This window comes from Metopolophium dirhodum, chromosome 4 (genome assembly GCF_019925205.1).
Source record: "Metopolophium dirhodum isolate CAU chromosome 4, ASM1992520v1, whole genome shotgun sequence".
Lineage (NCBI taxonomy): Eukaryota > Metazoa > Arthropoda > Insecta > Hemiptera > Aphididae > Metopolophium > Metopolophium dirhodum.
In genome coordinates, this window is record NC_083563.1 from 26373597 (window position 1) to 26399244 (window position 25648).

Consider the following 25648-nt stretch of genomic DNA (forward strand, 5'->3'; position numbering starts at 1 on the left):
AAACATCGTTAATTAAATTAAATTAATTAGTTTTGCCTTTTGGTCTCATATTATTATTATAAATTAATAACCAAAATTATTTTGGCCACATATAAATTATAATCAAAATATTATATAATGATTTATATTTTCGAAAACAAATAACATGATGTGTACGGTTTCCATACTTTATAAGCTGTATATTATTATGTACCTAAAATATTTTTTTCCTACAAAAATTCTATTTTAAATTTTAATACAGGAATAATCAACCATTGCTAAATCGCTGATGAATTGGATTTTATCATTATGGTTTATAAATAATATTATATTCGTTGATTCTTTAGTAGACTCTTAAGTCTTAGATGATTTAAAGTGAATGCCAAACCACCTGTAATTTGTACATTAAAAAGGTTTTGCCTGAAACAAACTCACGAAGACAGTATTAACAGTAGCTTTACCAAGTTTTCACGATACATAAAGAAGGCATTTTTTTATAATTTAAAGACAATCAAAATCGTTCATTTGTGAAAATTAATTATTAGATTTTAAGCTGAACGATGAATGTATTTATTTTAGAACGATATGTGTTGCTGTTTTTTACGTGTCACCTTTTGGAACCTATAAGTAAAAATGCTTCGATTTTCTATTTCAGCAATTATTCTAGTAGGAAAGTGAATCTTGTTAGTACTTTGAGGGGTGGAAAATAAAAACTCCCAACAGTTTTCGAAAACGTCTAGTAAAAGAAAAAAACTTTAGGAAAAACAGTTTTTTGACAAATTCCATCTTGGTTTTGGTGTAACTCTAAAAAAAACAGGTACATGGTATTTTTACCAAATGTTTATATTAGAACTTTTTATACATCATTAACATTTTCACATTTTTTGAGTTATTCATAAGAATAAGAAAATTTCAATTTTAATTAGTTCATTTTAATTATTGTCAATAAAAATGTTCACCCGATCAAAAACCTTGATAATACAAGGTTTCTCATAAATTGTTGTAAATGGAAATTAAATAAAAATCGAGCGTAAATCCACAATATTTTTTATGAGTGTTTGATGTTTTTTCGACATTATATTATATTCACCCAATTTCTCATATCTTATTTTGTTGTAATGCAATAAAAAATAATCGTAGATACTAAAAATTTACACCAAATGTTTATTTTATCATTTTCTATACATGATAAATTGATAACAATTTCAAAATATTTCTAGTCTTTTTGGGCTATCAACTATAGACATTTACAATTTTCAATTATTTTTTAGTTTTTTTCTATAAATGTCGATAAAACTTTTTTCGTTGGGTCAAAAAGCTTGAAAATTTAATCCAAGGTTCCTTATATGTTTTTATAATAGTAGTTTAAAAAATATTAAAAATATATTGTCTGCATTAAAATTAAACACAATTTAGTACCTATACAATATTACTAGCTGTCGCACCCGACGTTGTCTAGGCCAAAGATTTGTATTTTTAATAAATATATTTGTACAAAATTTTTATACCATATTTCTTCTAATTATAATATTAATATAAAATGTAACGAATTGCAACCATTTAGATTGACAAAAAAATGTACTTTTTCATATGCTGAAAAAATCATGTGTGACCTACCCTTTACCTATCTTCAGCCTATATGAGTTGAAAAATCAAAGACAGTGTATTAAATTGGGCATAAATTCACTTTAGCTACCCATACATTTTTTTAAACATACTTTTTCAACGAGTTAAAAATAATGGTGCAAAAAAAAATTTTTTGGAAATCATTGTTTTGGAAGCTATATCTTTGATTTTGTGTTGACACGCATACGCACAACAATTATTGTACGCTTATTACTTTACCGCCTAGCATCTATATAACAAATTTTGATTTTTATGTATTTTAACGAGCAAAAAAAGGATGGTTTTGAATTTTTCTTGCACCATCGTTCTTAACTCCTTGAAATACGCGTATATTTTAGAAAAAAATCTAAGATTTGAAAATGTAATACAAGATTCCTCATAAGTTTGTTTACCTTTATAAAAAATAAATGTCTACAATAAAAAAGCCAAGAAAGTAATTATGATGAAATTGCAAAATATACCTATTAATAAATAAATAGTATATTGAAATGTATAAAATACGATTTTTTATAAAACCCTATTTGTTACTAAAGTTGCAATTCTAAAAATGAAACATTCCACTATAACAATTACTTACAACTATTATTTTCTATACACAATGTTATATTTTAAATTGGATTTAAGATATTTAAAGACTTGAAATTGTTAATTTTTTGTTTGAATTTATTCAAAAAAATTTAAATAGAATAGTTGTTTTTCAAACAATTTAAAAATATTAAAAATACAACCATCCAATTTTTTCACAAGCGTTTCAAAGTCATAAAATAAACGATCATAGGTACGTCGTGGTAGAAATATATACCAATGATGTACGTATAGTGCTCTATCAATAACGCCGTGAAAGTACCTACCTGCTAAATAGATTTGACAATGATTTTACATTTTAGATTCTGAGTGAAACGATGAATGTATTGATTTTACAATAATGTGTTATTTTTATTTTTGTGTCGATCATCACCTTTTAGGACAGTAAAAATGCTTAAATTTTCTTCAACAGTATCTTTTCTGATAGGAAAGTGAATCTAGTTGGTACTTTGGGAGGGGGGGGAGGTCAAAAGTAAAAATTTCCAGAAGTTTTCAAAAGCACTGTGAAAAACAAAAGAAAACCTAAGAAAAAACGGGAATTTTTACGCAAAATCTGTTTTTGAGAAAATCGATTTTTATTTTTGGTGCAACTTTTAAACAAATGACCGTAGGTACATGACATTTTGACTGAATATTAGCATTTTCTATACACCATAACATTTTCCAAATATTTTGATTTATTTTGAGCTGTTTACGGACATTATCAGTTTCCATTTTTTTAGTTTTTTTTTCTATAAATATCAATAAAATTTCATTTGTTGGTTAAAAAAGCTTGATAATTTAATAGAAGGCTCCTAGGTTATTGTTTCAAAGGCAGATGAAAAAAATTAAAAATCCTTAGTCACAGTTTTTATTTATAAGCATTTAAAGTTCAAATCTTGACAAAATACGAAAAAATCACGAAAATTAGCAAATCATTTTGAGTTGAGAATTCATAAAAATTTTTACAACATTTGACATACACTCGATTTCTTGTGTAACGATTTTCTTATTTTGATATAATTCAAAAACGAATGACTCTAGATACATGCAAATTTCACTGAATGTTTATATTAGCATATACTATACACCATTACTAACCATTACTATACACCAGCGGTTCTTAACCTTTTGTAGATCACGGACCCCCGATGAAAGATTTCTAGAAATCGCGGACCCCCTTACCAATTTTTCGAATACCTTTTTTTTATAAAACATCTCATGTTATCAATGTTATCATAACCAAAATTATAATAATTATTTTATATAACAAATTACATAAGTAGACATAACAAAACATACACAGTTATAATTATTTTATTACAGTTAATTTTTTATAAAAATGTAATTTAAAACCATAATTGAGTATGATCGTCAACTGCACTTAGTGGCAGTAAATATAAGACTGCCGAGACTACGGTGCTATACGCATGTAAATTTCGTATTAAGCGTGAAAATGTAATGCAAGACTCCTGATATATTGTTTCAATAGTAGTTGAAAAATATTTAAAATACATAGGCACAATGTTTTTTATAAGCATTTAAAGTTCAAATTTAAAATTTAATAATTATTATGTAGTTAAAAATGTATAAAATGTTCAACTTTTATAGCTAAGGATTGAAAATTTAAAACAAGGTTTCATGTATAGGTTCCAAATATGTTATGTATAAATCACTTTTTTCACAATAATATCATCAAATATACTTCGTAATATCATAGGCTGACTGACTGTTTTCGCTCAGAATCGTAGGTGTAGATAATAAGTATTTGGATAAAATTAATCATTGTACTTTTCATGTAGGAATTGTAACAATTATTTCTAATAGGTAGGTAATAAAAAAAAAATTATAGAAAAATCATAACCATTTGGGTTTATCTCAAATGGTTCGTGTATGTAGTACCTATGTATTATGATGAATAAAATTATATTACAATAAATATTTGTAATTTGTTGTTTTTAGATTCTGAGCGGGGCGATGAATGTATTGATTTTACAATGATGTATTTTTTTAATATTTTTTATTTCTGTGTCTGTCATCACCGTTTTGAGCAGTAACACTGCTTCGATTTTCTTCAACAATATCTTGTAAATTCTTGTTCAATGGGAAAGTGAATCTAGTTAGTGCATTCGGGAGGTCAAAATTGAAATTCTCAATAGTTTTAAAAAGTGCAGGGACAAACAGAACAAAAATAAAGGAAAACAGAAATTATTATGAAAATTGATTTTGGTTTTTGGTGTAACTCTAAAACAAATGAACGTATATACATGCAATTTTCACTGAATGTTTATATTATCATTTTCTATACACGATACAATTTGAATTTAATTTGTTGGGTTAAAAAGCTTGAAAATTTAATACAAGCTAGGCTTCTAATATAATATTGTTACAATGACAGTTGAAAATATTAAACATATGTCACCTAACCATCCATTATTCAGTGACCCACAGAACGACTGATTGGTATTTCCCATTTTAACAAATAATTAAAAATATTTTTATTGATAAACCATAATAGTATTACATGATTTGAATGTTTAATCATACTCTCCATATTTTGTTTTATATGTACATCTATCAAGTAGAAATATATTATAAATATTTTTACCTTAATTAAGATAGGTAGCAAGAATTTTTTTTTATAAATTTCTTTAAAAACTAATTATATACACATTTAAATGTGAAAACATCTTTTGATAATATCGTTCCAATAAGAATAAGTTTTTGTTATCATTTTTAACCTTTTTGTATGGTCAATACAATTATTTTAGATGCACTGGTTTATTGGATAACGAGGTGACCGGTATTACACAGTGACCGACGACCCGCGATTGTAGTTCCCCCAGTCTCCCCTATGCGCAACCTGTATATGCTACGTAAAACAAAACTTAAATTTTGTGAACTATAATATGATCCAATTATTTGAGTATAAAATAATGAGAGCCAAGGTTTTTCTTAAGTTGTACGGTTATCGATACCGATACCTGTAAATTTTAATATTTTAAAATACAGGACCATTACATATAGTATGGTCTGGAACAGTGAAAGGGTTAACTAAGTGGTAGGTGTTACTTGTTGGCGTGTCACCCCGTCGGGTTGAATAATTATAAATATTAAAAAACACTGAAGAAACTACTTCAATGTGTAAGTAAGGTATTTAATATTATCACTGCTCAATATTTTAGTACCGTCAATATTATATTATATGTGCATCACAAATCACAATTTGACAAATACAACACAAAAACCAGTCTGAGTAAAATCATATATTATTGCTGCAATACTAAAAAACGTACATAGATACTGTTGTTTAAGTATAATCGGAGTGTCTATTCAGCAGATAGAATTCTATGAAATAAGGAACTAATTTATTTTATTATGTTTTCTTCGAATCTGCATATCACCTACCTACTCGCTACAATATAAGTGTAGGGGAATTTGTACGAATCATTGCCTCTGGGTATTTTTTTTGTAGAACATTGGTTCTGCAATGACCTATAAGTTTTGCACGTGGAAACTATAGAATTGCCGGGAAATCGCTGAAGGTAAAAATAAAAGACTTATTTGAATTGCACTCCGTAACCTATACACAATATTTATTTGGTATTACTCAATAGGTCATTGCATTTCACCGATTGCGGTCGGACATGACGGTTTCGTTGGAAACGCAAACATTACCGAGGTCTAATGTAAATCAGTATATACCTACATATTATACAAACAGGCAACAGTTCATACGAATTTTTTTATGTTATTATGTTATAATTATTATTATTATTGTTTAATGACTAATATATATTAATAAATTATAAATAACATAGGTACCTATATTTGAAATATTTTCTTAGCTAAATAGATTTATTAGATGGTTACCTATTTCTTAAAATATTAAATATTATATACGCAAGTATTTTATTATTGTACCAACCAGTTATTATAGTTATAATAACTTGTTAGGTAAGTACATAATATTAGTTATAACTTATAACTTAAATTTGGGATATTATAGTAATTTTTATGGTATATATAATAATTAATTTGTAAATACATTACGGTAGCCGATAGATACCTATTAAATAATAGCTTCTTGAAATAAAATGTAACGGAAACATCGTTTACGATTAGTTAACGTAAAGTGCAGTATTAAATGATTATAGACTATAGTACATTATAGTAAGTAGTAGGTTACCTAACCTATATATTAAACCTAAAGGTACCCATTTAATTTAGTTAAGGGGATTGGAAGCGGTGATTTTCAGTCATTGTCTAACACACGTGGAATATAGGAATTTAGACATGTTTTCATTCCAATGTACGATTGATCTAGTGAAGTGATAAGAATTCAACAAACAATTTTGAATTTGTCGTCAAGTCTACTTTCCTGATTTTTAATTTTTTGATTTTATTTTCTCCAAAAATTTAAATATATTATTTCATTTTTAGTACGAGTTTTTTTAAGATTTAGGGGAAAAAAATCAAAAAATGTGGGAAAATTGATCTCAAGTAGACATACCAAATTAAAATCTGTTTTTAGAATTCTTATCACTTCACTAGATCAATCGGCGGTACGTTGGAATAAAAACACATCTACATTCCTCTGTTCCACGTGTGTTAGACAAAGACAGAAAATCACTGCTTCCGATCCAATTTTATTATTAAAGGGATTGTGGCACCTAGATTCCATTACGTACCTATTCTGAAGTTTGAATATGGATTTATCGTTTTTTGAATAGATAAGGTAATGAAATATCAACTAATGGGATGTAATTGCTTATACCTAATTAAAATGTGAAATTACTTACAATTTTATAAGCTTGAAAATTGAAAAAGTCCAGACGTCTACGCATAATACTTCATAGCACTTTCGTACACTAAATTCTTCAACGGCACATTATACTTAAATGACATTGCTGTGGCTACGAGCACAAGTTGAGGTTCAATGACGGTAGGTAGGTAGGTACCTATCTTGACTGCAGCACATGCCCGCCCCCCAATATCCATTCGAACAACTAAAACCTTCAAGGTCTACTGGCGTATTAAATACCTACACCAGCGTATTAAATGGATTAAAATATAATAATATAGTAAAACAATGTCAATTGATTAGGTACTGTTTATTCATCGAGAATTTAAGACATCCTTCAAATTAATCAGTTTTTTTTTTAATAAATACGAAACAATTAGTGCTCATAATAATTGTCATGTATGTGCAAAAAAAGTTAAAACTAAATTAATATTAAAAAAATTCAAAAAAAAATTTTTTTTGTAAACATTTGTGTATTTTATTTAATTAGATAATTTTATAAATAATATATATATATATTGATAGTGATTTATGATAAATTATTATACATACCTACTTATTATTACTTACTTATAATTATTATTTGTATTGTGTTGTATAAATATTTGTAGATCAATGTATTCATTTACTTATTCAGTAATATAAGTAGTTGGTTTTTAAATAAAAAGTGTAAGAAAAGTAAACCTAAAACAAAGAGTAGAAAACAAGGATGGAGATAAAAAAGGTTTGTGTATAACAACAAGTATCCTGTTGTCAGGGGTCGTCAACTGACAACAACAAGTAGGTATCAAGTATGTAATAATAAAACATAATATACAAATATAATATATTATACATATACAATATACATCCATGCATATAATTTTTAATGAATAAAAATGTACAGTACTGATGATTCATACATTGAAACTGGTTTCTACTGTAGATTATAGAATAACAGGTAAGTATAAATCTAACTAAACAAAAGAGATTAATCATTTTTGGGTTGAACCTTGGTAGATGAAACTACTATGATAAAAATAACATATTGAGTAAATTTACAAATACTATGAATCACCTTTAAGTTCACTTTGTTTTTCTTCCATAATTCGTTGTGCCTCCAGTACATATTTATCAGCTAATGCAGTAATCTATATATTAAATAAAAATAAATAATAATAGGTAAGCATGTGAAAGATTTAAGACAGTATTTTTATACAAAATTTTTTCTAAATAATGAATTAGCTCTTTTTAGAGCTAATTTATTATTTAGAAAAAATTTTGTTCGCATATATAGAGCCGTATTCAGCGTTGTGGTCCTTGGACAAACTTAATCTTCCAGGCCCTCGAACAATAGTTTTTTTTTTGTAGGCTCGGGCCCCTTAAAAATAGAATTAGCCCTTAGGGCTGGGCACGTGAACCTAGAAAACCGGTCTGAGTATGGTCCTGCATAAATATTCTAAGTAGCATGCTACTAGATATTTTTTTTAAGTAAGTTATGATAATTTTAAAATGTACAAACAATTTACAGTTTCAATAAGCTATAAACTTGCTTCATAATAAATATATCAATAAAAGCCTCTGATAATCCATAGATAATAATTTTATCTTTAAATTGTATAACAGGTCAATTCACTCTAATTTTAGAATTTACAGAATAAAATCTATTATTGTGAATGAAAAATTTGCCATGTTGTACGTTTGTAAGACAGAAACAACACATGTGGGTATGGCGTCTTCTTAATGACTTCTTTAAAAATTATTAGAGTTTCTAGATTAATATTTAATATAATTTGACTATAATAATGATTCAACTTATTCCATACTTTTTTTGACGTAAAATACTTTTATATAATTTGGTGTAAAAGATTGGAGTATAATATTATTCAATAGTAATTTATTTAAAAAAAATATTAAATAGACAATAGTATACTCTTGTGCAAGTGTATTTTTATTATTATAAATGTTGTAAAGTTTACATTTTTTTTTTCAATTATTTTTATGCATTTGATATACAACAGAATGTCACCATTAATAATCTTTATCCCTAATAAATTAAAAAATTGAATTTTAAAAACAACAAATAAAAAACATAACAATATGTATTGTTACATGTAATTTTTGTTGTGCATATATGGGATAAATTATTGCAATAATACATAATAATAAATTTGATGCTTGTTTAGTATGATACCAACATAGAAATATTTCCCTACAACCTGCACAAAAATTAATTTAGCTAATATGATACAGATAAATTATAGTATTGTCTACAAAAAATAGATACTACTCATAACTTTCTTATATTTTTTACCTAACCTGACAGAAAACTCAATTCTCAAATATTTTTATAGAACATAAACATAAAAAGATTAAAATTGAAAGTCTTATCAATGTCCACTCTAGAGTTCAAATTGAAACTATTGAAAAAATTGTAAAAATTGAGTAAGGGATTATATGGAATAAAATAGAATGGTGCTGAAAGCATTCTAAAAGTTAAGTAAAAGTAGAATAGTCTATTAATCATGTAAATACATTTGAAGAATTTTTTTTGTATCATCAAAGTTCTTGGTACTTTCCTGTTATATGAGACTACAGCTATTATCGTGACTACCACCCAAGACCACCTCCGTTATCGCGACTACCACCTTTTATTTATTCATGATTTACCATTTTTGTTCATGTTCGTGTTCGACAAGAACAATGATAATATTATTCTTTGTATTATTATTATTTTATTGTTTTCAGTGGCCATACGCCCAGTGTGGTGTTTACTGTATAAAATGTATAACAAATGATTACTGGGTATCAAAATCTTTTCTTTATTTAATTTTTTTTTTTATATAATAAATTTAAATTTGGTCATTTTCACAATACCTGCATATTAAAAAAAATATAAAAGAATTAAGTATGATTAATAAAAATAAAGTAGTCTGTGGTAATAGAAAATTGTACACATTTTGGTAGTCTTAGATAACAGTATTGTGATATTTCACAAAACAATCGCTGTAGTCGTGATAACAGAAGTAGTCTTGGGTGGAAGTTGCGATAATAACTGAAGCCTCGTATAACAGGAAAGTACTAAGTTCTTTACTACTGAAGATTATTAACTAACTAACCAAGAATATATTTTATCTATGTTAAAATTGTTATTTTCTACTATTTACTATTATTGTTATATAATATTATAATAATATGTATTATTTATGATTTTAGGTAGGTTTATTAGACTAACTGTATTTCAGTGTAAATATTTAGGTATTTTAATAAAAAGCAGTTATTTAAATATTTTAAATAAAATTAAATAATAACATTTGTTTATAAACTATCTACTTATTATAGTAGTCTATAAATTATTTTACTTTATTTTTAATTTCTGTCTTCTTTTATCTACAATAAATAGAATTTGAATAAGATTAAGACTTAAGGAAATATTGAGTGTTTCCTGTTATTTAAAACTAATTACATTTTTAACATAAAAACTTTGAGTTATTTAAGGACTTGTGCTTGATTTTATTTAATGATGTAGGGAAATAAGTAGGTTGATGAATATAGCTTAAATATGGCATATAGTTTTCTCAAGTACCTGATCTTGCAAAGTGTGAACCAAATCTGTCGCTAATGCATCATTGTCTTTTAATACTTTGATATTTTTGTTTTGTAATTCTTTAATAGAATCTTTAGTTTTGACAAAAAGTGCTTTTGCACCTTTGCTTAAGTTTTCTCTATGTTCTTTTGTAACTCTAAAATACAAAAATGTAAAAAATTACTTATTTCCAAAATGTTTTACTTTAATACTTTACTTAGGTATTGGTATAAATATAGAAGTTTTATCTTGTTGGGGATTTAAATTCATACCAGAAGCTTTTAATGATTCCAAAACAGCTGGAATTGCTTGTGGAAAAGATGTCATGTTCAAAATTATTGTTTTAGGATTTTTTCTCACAATCTGTGCTAAGTCTTGTATAACATATTCATCACCTTCAAATGTAACTGGTAGTGAATCCAATGCTCCTAAAATGTGAGTTTTAACATATAATTGTTGTTAAGTATAATGTAGCTGCTACATTGTTTCTATTGATTAATCTTTAATAGCGAATCTACATTTCACATTCCATTTAATAAGAACTCAGTTGCATTGACATAAATAATATTTCACAGGTCAATCAAATTTGGCTGTCTCACAAATAAAGCAAGTTTGCACCGCAACTGTTAATGATAAGGACAACAAATAATAATATATTATAAAAAATTGAATAATTTTAATTTTTGTATACCTGTAGAAGATCTTAAGGACAGATTTTTAATATAGTTATTTTTTAATGCAGCCACAGCCTTTTCCATTTCGGTTTTCATGGTGTTGTATTTAAAGTGCTCAGCCAAAAAGTTCTCATCAATGGATACTTTTTTTTGACCTTAAAAATAGACGTAAAATAAATACTCAAACATTAAAAAATAATAATAACTAGGTAGGTACTTATTTGCATAGGTATTGGGTATTTATCATAGGTGTAACTACGGGTCAGGCCAGTTGGGTCCATTGCCTGAGTTAATACTGACTGGCTAACATACTGATTTAATAGAATTTAAAATCAAAATTAAGAGGACGTAACACTGGTATTTGTTGTTTCCGTCTTACCAGTGCGCAACATAGCAAATTTACGCTCAGCATAACACTTGTAGCTTCGTTGATTTAAACATTAGAGTGAATTATGAACCTTGATGGTAAGAACATTATCTGTGTTTGTACATTGGTTTTTTACGATAATTCAGTTTTTAATTAAGTTATGAGCATTTTTAATTTACAGTATATTATATACGCATCACTTGCTAAAAAATTGAACTGTCGTAAAAAATCAACATACAAACACAAATAATATTCTTACCATCAAGTTTTATAATAGGTCAATTCACTCTAATTTTTAAACTAACAAAGCTACACGTGTTCTGCTGAGCGTAAATTTGCTATGTTAAACACTTGTAAGACGGAGACAACAAATATCACTATTAAGTCCTCTTAATTAACTTATTTTGTAAATAGAATTATTTTCATATTCATCATTTGGTCTGTCCCAACAACATTTTCTAGTTTTACTTATAGTATTTATCATTGCAAACATGGTCTGGAAAAGTGATATTATACCTTTATTGCTTTTCTTGTCTTTGTTTTTTGCATAACATCGAACCAAATGGTGCGTACAACACCAGTCGCTGCCGATATTATCGAGAAATGTCGACGACGGGCGCCTTGGGTCCATCTGCGACTTTGCATGTAACCTACCAAGACATTGGAGTGCGATGTTACAGGGACTTCGTCCGTGCCGCAGCGCAGAGACGACTTGTGTTCCTCTTCCTACAGCTGTCGTTATTTTCAACATGTTGATTGAGCACCAAACGGAATACAACGAAAAATTGGGAAAATAGAATTTTTGAATTTTGAAATATAATATTATGGTGCTTCCTGTCGATAACGAAGTCGTTACCCCTTAATCCTTATCAACGTCCCGTAGTCCACAGAGATAATGGTATCAGTGGTACAGCAGCCATTTTGTTTTTCATACCATCACAGAAACCATAGAATAGGTATTTAGTATTTACTATTTAGTCAATCCATTGACCTATTATACATATATAATAGGTCAATGAGTAAATCAGTCAAATCTGTCAATAAGTTCCATCACTGGATGGATTGTTCTTTCAAGCCTCCAACCCATTAACTCCCACAACGCTTGTACTTATTGTAAAAAAGGTGGATAAGTGGATGTCGCTCTGCTGTACATTAGGTTACAAGTGGGTCACTATAATGGATGGTGTTAAATTTGAATCCAATCACATAATTGTATAAGAAAAACGATTCTGAGCGAAAACGGTCAGTTAGCCTATTATATTACCAAGTATATTTGATGATATTATTGTGAATAAACTAATAAAGTAATTTATATATAACCTATTTACGTGGAGCCTTGTTTTAAATTTTCAATCCTTAGCTATAAAAGTTGAACATTTATAAATTTTAACTACAAAATAATTATTAAATTTTGTCAAAATTTGAACTTTAAATGCTTATAAAAAACATTGTGTCTATGTATTTTTAATATTTTTCAACTGCTATTCTAACAATATATCAGGAGCTTTGCATTAAATTTTCATGCTTTTTTACCCAACAAATAAAATTTTATTGATATTAATATAAAAAAAAACTAAAAAAATTGAAAACTGACAATGTCCGTAAACAGCTCAAAATAAGTCAAAATATTTTGTAAACGTTGTGGTGTATAGTATACAGTGTACATTAATATTAATATAAACATTCAGTGAAATTTGCATGTATCTAGAGTCATTCGTTTTTGAATTATATCATAATGAGAAAATCGTTACATAGGAAATCGAGTGAATAACAAATTTTGTAAAAATATGAATTTAAAATGCTCATACAAATTTAGTTTAATTTTACGGTAGACATTTTTTTTTTGATAAAAGTAGACAAACTTATGGATAATCTTGTAGGTATTACATTTTCAAATCTTAGGTTTAAAAAGAAAATTTTTATGACTTCTCAACTCAAAATAATTTGCTAATTTTCGTGATTTTCCCGTATTTTGTCAAGATTTGAACTTTAAATGCTTATAAATAAAAACCGTGACTAAGGATTTTTAATATTTTTCAAATGTCATTGTAAAAATATGGTAGGAGCCTTGTATTAAATTTGCAAGCTTTTTTATCCAACAAATAAAGTTTTATTGACATTCATAGAAAAAAAGACTAATAAAATTGGAAACCAGAAAATGTTTCTAAACAGTTCAAAACAAATAAAAATATTTTGAAAATTTTATCGTACATAGAAAATGCAAATATAAACAACCAGTGAACAATTCATATATTATATACGTTCATTTGTTTTAAAGTTTTTTTTTTTTTTTAGAATTGACTTTATTTGAAAAATTACGATATATACAGTAGTACAATAAGTAAAATTATTAATTTACAACAGTTGACAATGACTATACACATGAGGAGGGAAATTACACATTTGCGACACTTCTTACATTTATAAGTTTTAACTTAAGTTATCAAATCTCGGCACCATTTTTTCATGAACATGTTATTACAAGGTATTATTTGTATAATAATGATACGGTTAATAGAAAATAATAATGATGTTATTGTGGAATGAAAAATAATGGGAGATACGATATTATATAAATATAAATTTTAATTATTAATTTAATTTTAATGTGAATTGTCTGGTCGATAAGATAAGATTATGGAATGCTATCAGTTGTGAGTGCTTTTAGGACTGACGAAAGAAGGGAGATAAGGGGAGTTATTAGTGAGTTTAAATTTGAAATAAGACTTGAGAGAGTGTCGGTGATTTTGAGTTCCGCGTGTAAATTTTGATGATTTTTGGTGGCTTCAGCGTAAGATTTGGTTTTTTGATAGGTGTTGAATCAGATCCTTTGGCTGGATCGACAGTTTTTTTGAAGGCAGCTTTGTAGACTGGGCATCCTTTAAAGTTTGCGGTGAGGTCTTTAGCGCATAGGGCGCATTTGGCTGGACTATTTTGGTCCTTGGTGCACTCGATTGTCAGGTGGTTTTCACCACATTTGACACATCGAGCTTTATGGCTGCAATATTTCTTTGTATGTCCATAGTCTTGGCAATTATGGCATTTTGTTTTAAAGTTACACCAAAAATTAAAATTCGATTTTGTCAAAAACCGATTTTGCGTAAAAATTCCCGTTTTTCCTTAATTTTCATTTTGTTTTTCCGGGTGCTTTTGAAAACTATTTTAAATTTTGACCCCTGAAAAGTACCAACTAGATTCACTTTTTCCCATCGAACAAGATATACTGAAGTTGAAAATCAAAGCATTATTTCGACTTACTAATCGTGTACATAGACACAAAAATAAAAAAACACACATCATTGTAAAATCAATACATTCATCGTTCCACTCAGAATCTAAAAATGAATTTAGAGATTGTATAAATAAATCAATAATGTAACAAAAAAAAAAGTTTTTAGTATCATTTTGTGGTACCTATTAGGCACGAACCACGCACTATGGGTGAATGTACATTCCCCCCCCTCCGATATATTTTTTAGGCGGACATTTTGCACCATTATTTATTATTACATAGTTTATTATTGACCAATAATATTGAATTTAATAGTAATATTATATACTATAAAAAATATTACTATTTATTATTTAATACGAAATTATTTTTTTTTTTTTTTTTAAATATAAAATACATGAAAACATTTTTATTTTCATAAATATAATAGATTATAAATGTATAATAATATGTTTAATCAACTGAACTACATGAAACAATAAAAAATTAAAAAAAAAATAAGTATAAAATAAAATATAATTAATAATTAATAAAAAATGATACATTTTCTAAAAAACATTTGATTTCTGATTATTTTTTTAGTTCCAAACACATATTTTAGCCTTTGTTCATATTTATATTTAATTTTTGTTAAAACTGTACCAGTTTGGATATATTTAATTGCTTGTGAATTTGATTCAAGTAGTTCAGTTGATCAAAAATATACATCTACATTTATGAAAATAATAGACTATAGGCAAAAAAATTATTTTATATTAAATAATAAACTTTTAAAAAAATGGAGGAAAATGACCTATAGGTACTACACCAAAAACAGTCGAGGGGGGGGGGGGGTGGATGTCCGCGATTCGCACTAAGATATATTATATTATATTAGTCTGCAGTGGTATTAGGAAATTACTAATTACTAGTATTACTCTATGACAGAAACCCACTAACTACCGAGTATTTGAAAACGTCATAATACATGATACTAAAATCTATATTTTTATGCATAAGTATTAATACAATCACATGACAATAATGGTTTTCGATATTTCAAAGATAAAACGATTTTTAGTTATGACGGTAAACAATTTTCTAGAAGAAAAGTACCGACCCGTATCGAAGTCAGAGTTCGATACGGGTCGGTACGTTTCGCTGGTTTCATGTGTACCGTGAACCGCACATGTAACTTATTGAACCTATAAATAGGTTAGTTTTATAAGATTTTCAAGGGAGAGATTGGAGTGTATAAATACGTTATGGGTAAATTTTAAGCGCCCAATAAGTTACACGTGCAATATACAAACGATACGTACCGGACTACTTCGATACGAGTCGGTACGTTGTACGTAACTATTCCTGTCGATACGTTTCGAATTTTTCTTCTTGAAAATCTTGATACACTCATAGATATTATACTCTAATTTCTCCATTAAAAACTTTCATCCCAGGTCGTGAGGGTAAAATTCGTACTTTCCGTACGCAAACGACAACGACTGAATAATAATTTTAATATGACACGGGCGATGGGCAGACGGACGTCGCGTAAAATACGAATTTCGCCGTTGCCGCCTATTTTTTAGCTTTGGCAACGTTGCGCGGCGGCGGCGGCGGCAGCGTTGCCGGATCGCATGATCAAACAAAAAAAGTCAATGCACTCGTCTCTGCCGCGGCTGTGGACTGGTCGCACCGTCTCTATGTCGCCACCGACCGACGCTGCCGTCGCCGTCATCGCGTACTTGTGACTTGTGTGTAACGTGAAATTTCGTGCAAGTCCGAATCGTCCACGACACGCACACACTGATACACACACACACACACTCGTCCACTTTAGTACACTACTACTACTACTACTACTACTACTACTACACACACACACATTCTCAGACGCTACGCCGCTCCGGCCCGACTTCGATTTATTTTTTACGCGCACGGCGTTTCCGACCGGCGGTGGTGTAGTTTCTTTGCGCGTGTGTCGGTGGTCCGTCGTCGTCGCCGTTTTGCTTGAACTCTCAACCGAAATCGTAACCGACGACCGTCGTCATCACGACTGTTATGCGTTCGGTTTCCGTCCGACAAAACCGACGGGATCGCCGCAGCGCATGACTCAACGGCCGGCAGACGCCGCTCTGCTAAAAACCAGACCAACCACCACCACCGCCATCGCCACCCGCTCGGTGATTCGGTCGTTTTGCATCTAACACGTCTTAACTATATTTCATACATATCGTTCACCTCGCCGCCACCGTCACGACAGTACAACACAACCATCACGACTCCACCGGACTACTTAATATCGTCAATTTATCATTATTATAGAGTACCACTACCCACCACACTACCGTGCTAATATTACTGTTATTGTCGCGGAATCGACAGAATCTGTGCAAATTTCGATTCTACGGCTAACTAGTCGACGATAACCACCTGACTTCCCAGTTGTTGAACCAAGTTTTACAACTTAACACCGACAGCGGCGGGATTCCACATAAAACGCGACGTCAGCAGCCTTACACATTCAGTTCCGTCTTCCACGTGAGCAGAAAACATGGCCGGTAATTATTCGATAATTGTTCACTATGTACTATATCATATGCTATTGCGGAAACCGGAACGGATCCCGTGTCCGTCTCTCGCACAGGAAATCACAGCGAGGTTTCCACCGTCGTCGTGTTTCCGTTTTCCGTCTCTCCATACTATACATTCCGTTTTCCGACACGATTCAAATGTGTTCCAGACGCACATTCGTAGCCGTCGTGAAATATTTTCAAATTTTGTTGTACCTATGGGTTAACGTTTGCATACTATAACGTGTTGCTGAACGGCAGAGAGTTGACAGTAATCATATTATATACCCATTTACTGTACATGATATCGTTTTACATGTCTACCTAATGGCAGACAGACATAGATAGGTACATATTTTATCAATTTATGAATGGACTATTCTAGATGTGCTACTCTCATTACCAAGTCGCTATAGGTCGCTCAGAATATCACATTTTGTCACTTTTAAATGTCAATTGTCAATCAGTAAACTAACTAAGTAACTAGGTAGGTACTTATAGATTTTTAAATCATTACAGATGTTTTGATTACCTTCAAATCAGCTGTGATTTGTGAATTACAAATTTTGTTCTCATTTGATTCATTTTGTAATTGGTTAATTCTGTCTTATTAGATATTGTCGAGGATATTGTTGAGGAATACATCAATATTTAATACAAGATAATTATATTTGGGTACCTAAACATTAAGTGTTTAATTTTTGATCCATCTTCAAATAAGCTTTATTTATTCTCAATTGAGTCAGGCTCGGCATTAGATATAACCAGGGGTTACATATCACTCAAACTTTCATTCCTACCGTAACTTACTAATTTCGATCATAACTTTAAGCAAACATATCTAGTTGATTCTTGTTTGTTGTAAGTTAAAATAAAATAATAACATTTTATTCCTATTACTTACAAGTATTTATTTTATTATCTACCTACCTATAAAAACAATTTAACCATAACCTCAAAATCCCTGTAAAAACATTAAATTGTTAGGAGGTATGTGCCTACCTACCTATACTTTCAACTCATTATTTTAGTGCTCAATGAATTTGTTAATTTAAAATGTCTATATCTGAGTTGTTAACTTTGTCACTTTTGCTCTAAGATTGAGGTTGATGACCTAAGTAGATATATATCATCTGCATGTGCTTTGGTATCTATTTGGAAAACAAAATGACAATCAGTGCTGCACGTATAAATTTGGTGATTCATACTTCTTTGTTTTTGATTAAGCAATCCAGTCAAAGATATTATGCAAATATCTTAAGCCGTGTTTATATTGGTGCATCAAAACGACAAACTGTTACTTGTTCACATCATATCCTTACTCAATTATTGACATTGAATGAATTGCCTAAATTGATGAGTATAAAATACTTGCATACTACTGTATACTGTTTTGTTACTCGGGTGTGTAAGCGTTGTTACAATTTTTCATTTTATTATACAGGTGTGGTACACTGCTTAAAACATAAATTTAATTTATTTTTAATATAAGTAGCTTATCTTTTATCTTTATTAATTGTTATTAAGTGTAATTTTATATACCTACCTCTTTATTTAGATTTTAATTTTTTTAAATGTCCACACTGCAGTGATGGCGGTGAATTGCTGCAGGACACATTTCACCGCTCACCGCGGTGGTAAAGCCAAGACAATAGAAACTCAACACCACCGCTGCAGTGTGTGGGGACCTTTAGATAGGTTTTTAATTCTTACTTACATATCTAAATTTGATTATTCATTAATTTGATAACAGTGGTACCTAGATGATTGGCGATTGAAAGTGATAAGATGTAACGGGATGCTATGTATCATTTATATGTTATTTTACTAGTTCCTCGTTACAGATCCATCCCTGCCGGCTTGATAACTGATAAGCTTTCAATCGCCAATACCTATAGGCTATAATAAAACCTACATGTTAAGACAGTATGTGCGTGTGAGTACTAATTTGCATTCCATATTAATTTACATAAAATTTACATGTACATTTTTTTTGTGTTAATCTTTTATTTTTACCCTATTATTTATCTAGACATTAGGTCTCATTATTGGTACAACAAAAATAGTGCTTGCATATCACAATAAATCATTTGTCCTCGAAAACTGGATACTGTGACTCAGAACCCTATACATATTTTAAAATTCCGTCTGTGGGAGATTGATGATCCAATAGTCTAGTTTCATGTCCCGAAACAGAAATCCAAAATATGTATTAGGTAATAAGGGTAATTTAATTGTATGGAGTAGGTACCTACCCTGTTTTCGTAGATACATGATATATATATTAGGTATTATTTCCATGTTAAATATATTAATATGTAATCTATCAATAATTTCTGTAATACATTTTTTCTTACCTATCTCAATTTAATTGTTATTTTTATTGTTTTTGCAGAAGATCGTGAGTCCAGTGATCGGAAACATGAAAAATCAAAGAAGCGTGATAGGGTTAGTTACTAAAAAATGTTTTTTTTTTATCAATAATCATTTATTAATTTAACGAAATTATGTCTGTTCTAACCATTTGTTTTGGTACTTGTGGAATACGTTTTACACATAGTCTTTATTCCACTATTTTTAATGACATTAACGCTTTTGATCCTATTGTTACTCAACACGTTAACGAAGAGTATAAGCATATAAGCGAATCTTATTTCTTTGAATTAAAATCTAGTGGTTATTTGGAACCCAGGTCGGTTTTAATAGATATAGGAGATCCAAATATTGGTGAAACCTTAAAAAAATCAAAAAATTGTAATTGGGGATTTGGACAAAATGCATTAGGATTTAATTTTATTGAAGGAACAACAAATAACTGGTCATACTGCTATTATGTCAAAGGTCCTGAAATGTTTGAAGATGTTTCTAGTCGATTGAGATTTGAAATAAATAAAATTGATCAAATTGAATATTTTTTAATAATATTATCACCTTCAGGTGGTTGTGCTGGATCAGCATGTTTTATACTTGAGAAATTAAAACAGGATTTCCCCAAAATTTCTTTTATTGTTGTCTTTATTATACCATATCAGTCTAAAGATGCTATCCAAAATTATAATACTTCATTTACTATAAGCAAATTGTATAGTATTTCAGATTGTATTTTTTCATTTGAAAATTCTGTTTTACAAGAAGTTTGTCAAGCTGGACATTCAGAGGTCAAAGTTTCATTTGATGATTTGAATCAAATAGCCACCAAACAATTAATATCTATTTTTCAACCAGTTGAACATCAAACGTTCCCTTATTTTCTGTCACTTGTACATGATCAAAAATATAAATTTTTAAGATTAATGTCATCTCCTAATTATAGAAAAGAATATTCTTCTTATGAATCAACTCCCAGGTGGGAAGCAATTGTGAATCAAACTATACGTTCATTAAATGCATCACATACTGTGTCTTTTGGAAATTTTGTTGTATATCGAGGTGCTACTACCAATGATGTTGATAAATTAAATTTTTGTGGAAAGTTAAATACTTTATCATTTTCAAAACATATTCTAGAGGAACACAAATTTTCACAAATGTTTCAGCAGAGACATTTTATGGGTTCCAAATATTTAAGTGTGTTGTCAAATAATTCTACTAATGTTTCTGCTTTAAACTCTGTAGTAAAATTAGCCAAACGGGCTTTTTCCCATAAAGCATTTGTACATCATTATATTCAATATAATACAAATATCAACGATTTTAAAAACGTTTTTTCTAATGTGAACCAAATTATTAAAGACTATTATGAATTAGAGTGATTTTACACTTCATACTACCTAGTTTCGTTTTAATTTTATTAACTATTAGATCTCAACATTTAGTAATAATATTTTCTAGTCAGTTGTCACAAATTAGTCTTAAGGTGTTCCTAGATAGTTTTTCACTTTATTCCTGTTTTTAACGAACATTTTAATTATTGATACCAATTATTTTTTATAAAATCTATTATTTATTTTTTTTTTAGTGTGCGTTTTACTGAAATTATTGTACAAACTTGAGTGTCATTTTAACATACAATAAATCATCTTTTTAGTTTTGATAAAACACACTTTTGTGTTTATTATTTATATTATTTTTTATTTTCATCCCCTATTTAGTTGAATAGTTTAATTTTAGCTCACAATATTGCAGAAAATGTATATTAACATTTGAAATTGTATGAAACTGTGTTAATGAGTGTATGACTGACTTTTCTAAATACTATGCCAGGTTTACCAATATTCATTAGTATTTAATTTAATGAACCCATAATTATTTTGTAGTTGCTTAATTATGAAATAGGAATCTATTATTTATTGGTCATTTGGTCCACAATATGTATGTTTATGGTCTTTTAAATTAATTTAAACTGTTGTGGAACCATTATATAAATTAATAGATATTTAGTTACTGTAAACATATAACATTGTTACATTTCAGGTTTTTTTTCAATAGTACCTAAATAAATCGTGTATGATAAAATTAAAAAAAATACTAAATAAATATGCCTACTCCATATACGCCTATTCAACTACTGTTATTATCATTAACTTGGCTGTAAATAAGGGATTATCAGCCTAATATTTAATTTTTTTGTTTTATAAACAGTTATCATTATTAGTGTTTTAGTCCTCACAAGTGTTTGGTTATTTCAAGATTTTTATGTATTATCTTTTGGTTTTTGTTTCTCAACATCAACATACAATCATCTCAATTTTCTTATGAGTGATTCATGTCTATTCAGTTGAACACCAATCAAGTTGAATAGGTGTACATGAGGTTTTTATATAAATCAAAGGTAACATTTTTAAATAATGTACACAAGGCCTTTTTTTGTCTATCACTATTTAATCATTATTATTGATCATAAACTTTTTATTCTTTACTTAATAATTCCTTTATAAGTTATGGCTTTATAATTTTTTTTTTATATATATATATAGTATACCTTTTGGTTCGGTTATAAAATTATAATTTGATAAAAGGGGCCTATAACATTCTTAAAATATTATTTTAAACGGTTCTTTTTTTTTCCACAGGAACATGAAAAAAATGGTGTTAAGAAAGAAATTAAACGAGAATACAAAGATGAGCCCTATGATTCAGGTTATCATTCCCAGATTAAAAGAGATTACAAATTAAATCATAGTATTAAGAATGAAAATTTCTCTGATGATGGCGACTTTAATATGTCCAGCCACAAGAGGAAACAAAGTGATGATGATTTTTCAATAAAGGAAGAAGTAGCGTCTGATGATGATGACATACCTTTATCAAATAGAAAACGTAAACATTCTGGCAGTAGTGAAGATGACGTTCCTCTGAGCGCTCGAACAAAGCATATTAAAAAAGAACACAACAGCAGTCATAAAAAACATAAAAAAGATAAGGAACATAAGAGTAAACATAAAGAAAAGGATAGAAATCATTCATCTAGAGATTCTAAACATAAGGTTAAAAAAGAAAATAATACATCTCAAAAAGAAAGTCCCGTTAAAGGTACACCAAAGAAAAAGAAGGAAGAAGAACCGCAAGAAGTATGGAAATGGTGGGAAGAAGAGAAAAAAGATGATGGTGTTAAATGGAAGTTTTTGGAACATAAAGGACCTGTATTTGCTCCAGCGTATGAACCTTTACCGAGTAATGTTAAATTCTATTACAATGGTAAGCAAGTAGTTCTTTCAGAGTTGGCTGAAGAAGTAGCGACATTCTATGCTAAAATGCTTGAACATGATTATACAACAAAAGAAGTATTTAATAAGAACTTTCTCAAAGACTGGCGCAAAACTATGACACTTAAAGAAAAGGAGTTAATAACTGATCTTTCATTATGTAACTTTAAAGAGATGAACGTATATTTTACTAAAAAATCAGAGGAACGTAAAGCTATGAGTAAAGAGGAAAAAAAGAAAATTAAAGAAGAAAACGAAGCTTTGCAAAAAGAGTATGGGTTTTGTACTATTGATGGTCATAAAGAAAAGATTGGTAATTTCAAAATAGAACCACCTGGTTTATTTAGAGGACGAGGTGAACATCCTAAGATGGGTATGTTAAAAAAACGAGTAGTACCCGAAGATGTCTTAATTAATTGTAGTAAAGATTCTAATATACCTAAACCTCCTCCTGGTCACAAATGGAAAGAAGTTAGACATGACTTTGGTGTCACATGGCTTGCTAGCTGGATAGAAAACGTTCAAGGTCAAGTTAAATATGTTATGTTAAATCCATCTTCTAAACTTAAGGGTGAAAAAGATTGGCAAAAGTATGAGACTGCTAGAAGATTGGCAAAATCAATTGACAAGATAAGAGAAAATTATATTAATGACTGGAAATCTCGTGAAATGCATGTAAGACAAAGGTCAGTTGCTTTGTATTTCATTGATAAATTGGCATTGAGAGCAGGAAATGAAAAAGATGAAGACCAAGCTGATACTGTTGGTTGTTGCTCTTTACGTGTGGAACACATACAATTACATGAAGAATTTAATGACAAAGAATATGTAGTTGTATTTGATTTCCTTGGTAAAGATTCCATTAGATATTACAACGAAGTACCTGTAGAAAAAAGAGTTTTCAAAAACTTGAAGATATTTATGGAAAATAAAAAAGGTAGTGATGATTTATTTGATCGTTTGAACACATCAATATTGAATCAACACTTGCATGAACTTATGGATGGACTTACTGCAAAAGTTTTCCGTACATTCAATGCTTCATGGACCCTTCAACAACAACTAGAAAAATTAACTGATCCAAATGTGTCTGTTGCGGAGAAAATCTTACAATATAATCGAGCGAATCGTGCAGTTGCAATTTTGTGTAACCATCAACGCGCAATACCAAAAACACATGAAAAGTCAATGGGAAACTTAAAGGAAAAAATTCAAACTAAAAGAGCGGCTGTAAAAGAAGCTAAGGATCAATATAAACAAGCCAAACGAGATGTGAAAGACGGCAGTGTGCATTCCAAGGCTCAGTTAGAAAAGAGGAAAAAAGCTTTAGAACGATTAAAAGAACAATTGACTAAATTAGAAGTTCAAGAAACTGACAAGGAAGAAAACAAGACAATTGCTTTGGGTACGTCCAAATTGAATTATTTAGATCCGCGTATATCAGTAGCTTGGTGCAAAAAGTTCAACGTTCCTATTGAGAAGATATACAATAAAACGCAAAGAGACAAGTTTAGATGGGCCATTGACATGGCTGGACCAGAGTACGTATTTTAAAATTTGAATGAAACGAAATAACCTAAATTCAATATCAGAGATTTAAAACCAATTTTACATTGTTTGTCCTCCTTTTTTTACGTAATTTACCTGGCCGAACAGTGTTTTTACAATAATTATTGGTACAAATTGATTCTTATTCATGGTACCATCATTGAAAAACATTAAAAATGTAATAAATAAAAAAAAACCTTCATATTGTATTCGTTTACAATTATTCATAGATTTTTTTTCTTTTTGTATTGTAGTGTCCATCTTATAACCAAAATATATAAGTTTGTAAGCATGTTTATTGTATGCTAGACCTTAAATTTTTTTTACCTTATACCACTGATTGTAAATTGTGATAATGCTCTCGTAATATGATTAATAGTATTTTGTATAAAATAGAAAACAAATTAAAACTTATTTTGATGTACTTTCAACTTTTCAAGTAATGGTGACTTTTTTAATTTTAATTTTTTTTAGTAATGTATTACAGCAACAACTATTGTTTTACTTATTGATAATGCCCATAAAAAGGTGGTTCTTCCAGCAAATAATATTATTAAATTAGTTGTAATTTCATGATATATGTATAAATGTCAGTCGTAATATTTTTTATTGTAATACAAAATTTGTACAGAATTATATTGAATTTTAAATTAAAAGCTTAACAAATTTAAATGTTATTATAATTTTCATATTTTTTTTAAACCGATTAAATAAAACGTTATGATTGAAAAAATATTATAACTTATATATAATAAAAAAAGAAGTAGGTACCTACACAGTTTTGTTTATATTATGTATGGTTTCAAATGTAATGGTTTCAATTTAAATAAAATATTTCATTCAATTTGTTTGTAATTTCTTTTAAGTTTTAAATTTTTTATACTTAGGTTTTTCCTCAATAAAAGTAATACTATTAATATTCATAAATCAAAAGCTTCAATTAAAATGCAAATCATCTTAGGATACTCTTCATGTTGTATATGATTAGTGATTACTATGCATGAATTACATACATCTTATACAAACTTAAATCACAGTCATTTTCATTTATTAGTCAATTTTTATTTGTATATTGTGTAATAATTTTAATTC

General features: G+C 28.8%; 4 protein-coding genes across 5 annotated transcripts in view; 2 read left to right on the forward strand and 2 right to left on the reverse strand.

Moving 5' to 3' along the window:
- LOC132943877 (inverted formin-2-like) overlaps positions 1-7143 on the reverse strand; it is a 58027-nt gene extending 50884 nt beyond the window's left edge. For both annotated transcript variants that reach the window (XM_061013017.1, XM_061013016.1), the window contains exon 1: positions 6972-7143. The gene's annotated coding sequence lies outside the window, so the exon portion shown is untranslated. The remainder of the gene's footprint in view (positions 1-6971) is intronic.
- Positions 7144-7782: 639 nt separating this feature from the next.
- LOC132943880 (ribosome-recycling factor, mitochondrial) lies at positions 7783-12555 on the reverse strand. Its single transcript, XM_061013024.1, has 5 exons — positions 12096-12555; positions 11230-11367; positions 10756-10966; positions 10539-10695; positions 7783-8103 (listed from the first exon to the last, which is right to left on the reverse strand). The coding sequence occupies exons 1-5, from the start codon at positions 12328-12330 to the stop codon at positions 8020-8022; spliced, it is 825 nt and encodes a 274-aa protein (XP_060869007.1). The 5' UTR covers positions 12331-12555; the 3' UTR covers positions 7783-8019.
- A 3909-nt stretch (positions 12556-16464) lies between these two features.
- On the forward strand, positions 16465-25400 carry LOC132943878 (DNA topoisomerase I, mitochondrial). Its single transcript, XM_061013022.1, has 3 exons — positions 16465-17351; positions 19759-19811; positions 22376-25400. The coding sequence occupies exons 1-3, from the start codon at positions 17345-17347 to the stop codon at positions 24560-24562; spliced, it is 2247 nt and encodes a 748-aa protein (XP_060869005.1). The 5' UTR covers positions 16465-17344; the 3' UTR covers positions 24563-25400.
- LOC132943879 (tubulin delta chain-like) lies at positions 19821-22369 on the forward strand. The gene has a single exon (XM_061013023.1). The coding sequence runs from the start codon at positions 19871-19873 to the stop codon at positions 21113-21115; it is 1245 nt and encodes a 414-aa protein (XP_060869006.1). The 5' UTR covers positions 19821-19870; the 3' UTR covers positions 21116-22369.
- Positions 25401-25648: the final 248 nt, after the last annotated feature.

What these genes read in the sequence shown, in the direction of transcription:
- LOC132943880 (XM_061013024.1), bottom strand. Translation starts at nt 12,330, where the DNA reads ATGTTGAAAATAACGACAGCTGTAGGAAGAGGAACACAAGTCGTCTCT. An exon ending in GTCCTTAAGATCTTCTACAG is followed by an intron (nt 10,967 to 11,229) that starts GTATACAAAAAT and finishes CTCACATTTTAG; the next exon opens with GAGCATTGGATTCACTACCA. An exon ending in ATATTTATACCAATACCTAA is followed by an intron (nt 10,696 to 10,755) that starts GTAAAGTATTAA and finishes TTTGTATTTTAG; the next exon opens with AGTTACAAAAGAACATAGAG.
- LOC132943879 (XM_061013023.1), top strand. Translation starts at nt 19,871, where the DNA reads ATGTCTGTTCTAACCATTTGTTTTGGTACTTGTGGAATACGTTTTACA.
- LOC132943878 (XM_061013022.1), top strand. An exon ending in AATCAAAGAAGCGTGATAGG is followed by an intron (nt 19,812 to 22,375) that starts GTTAGTTACTAA and finishes TTTTTTCCACAG; the next exon opens with GAACATGAAAAAAATGGTGT.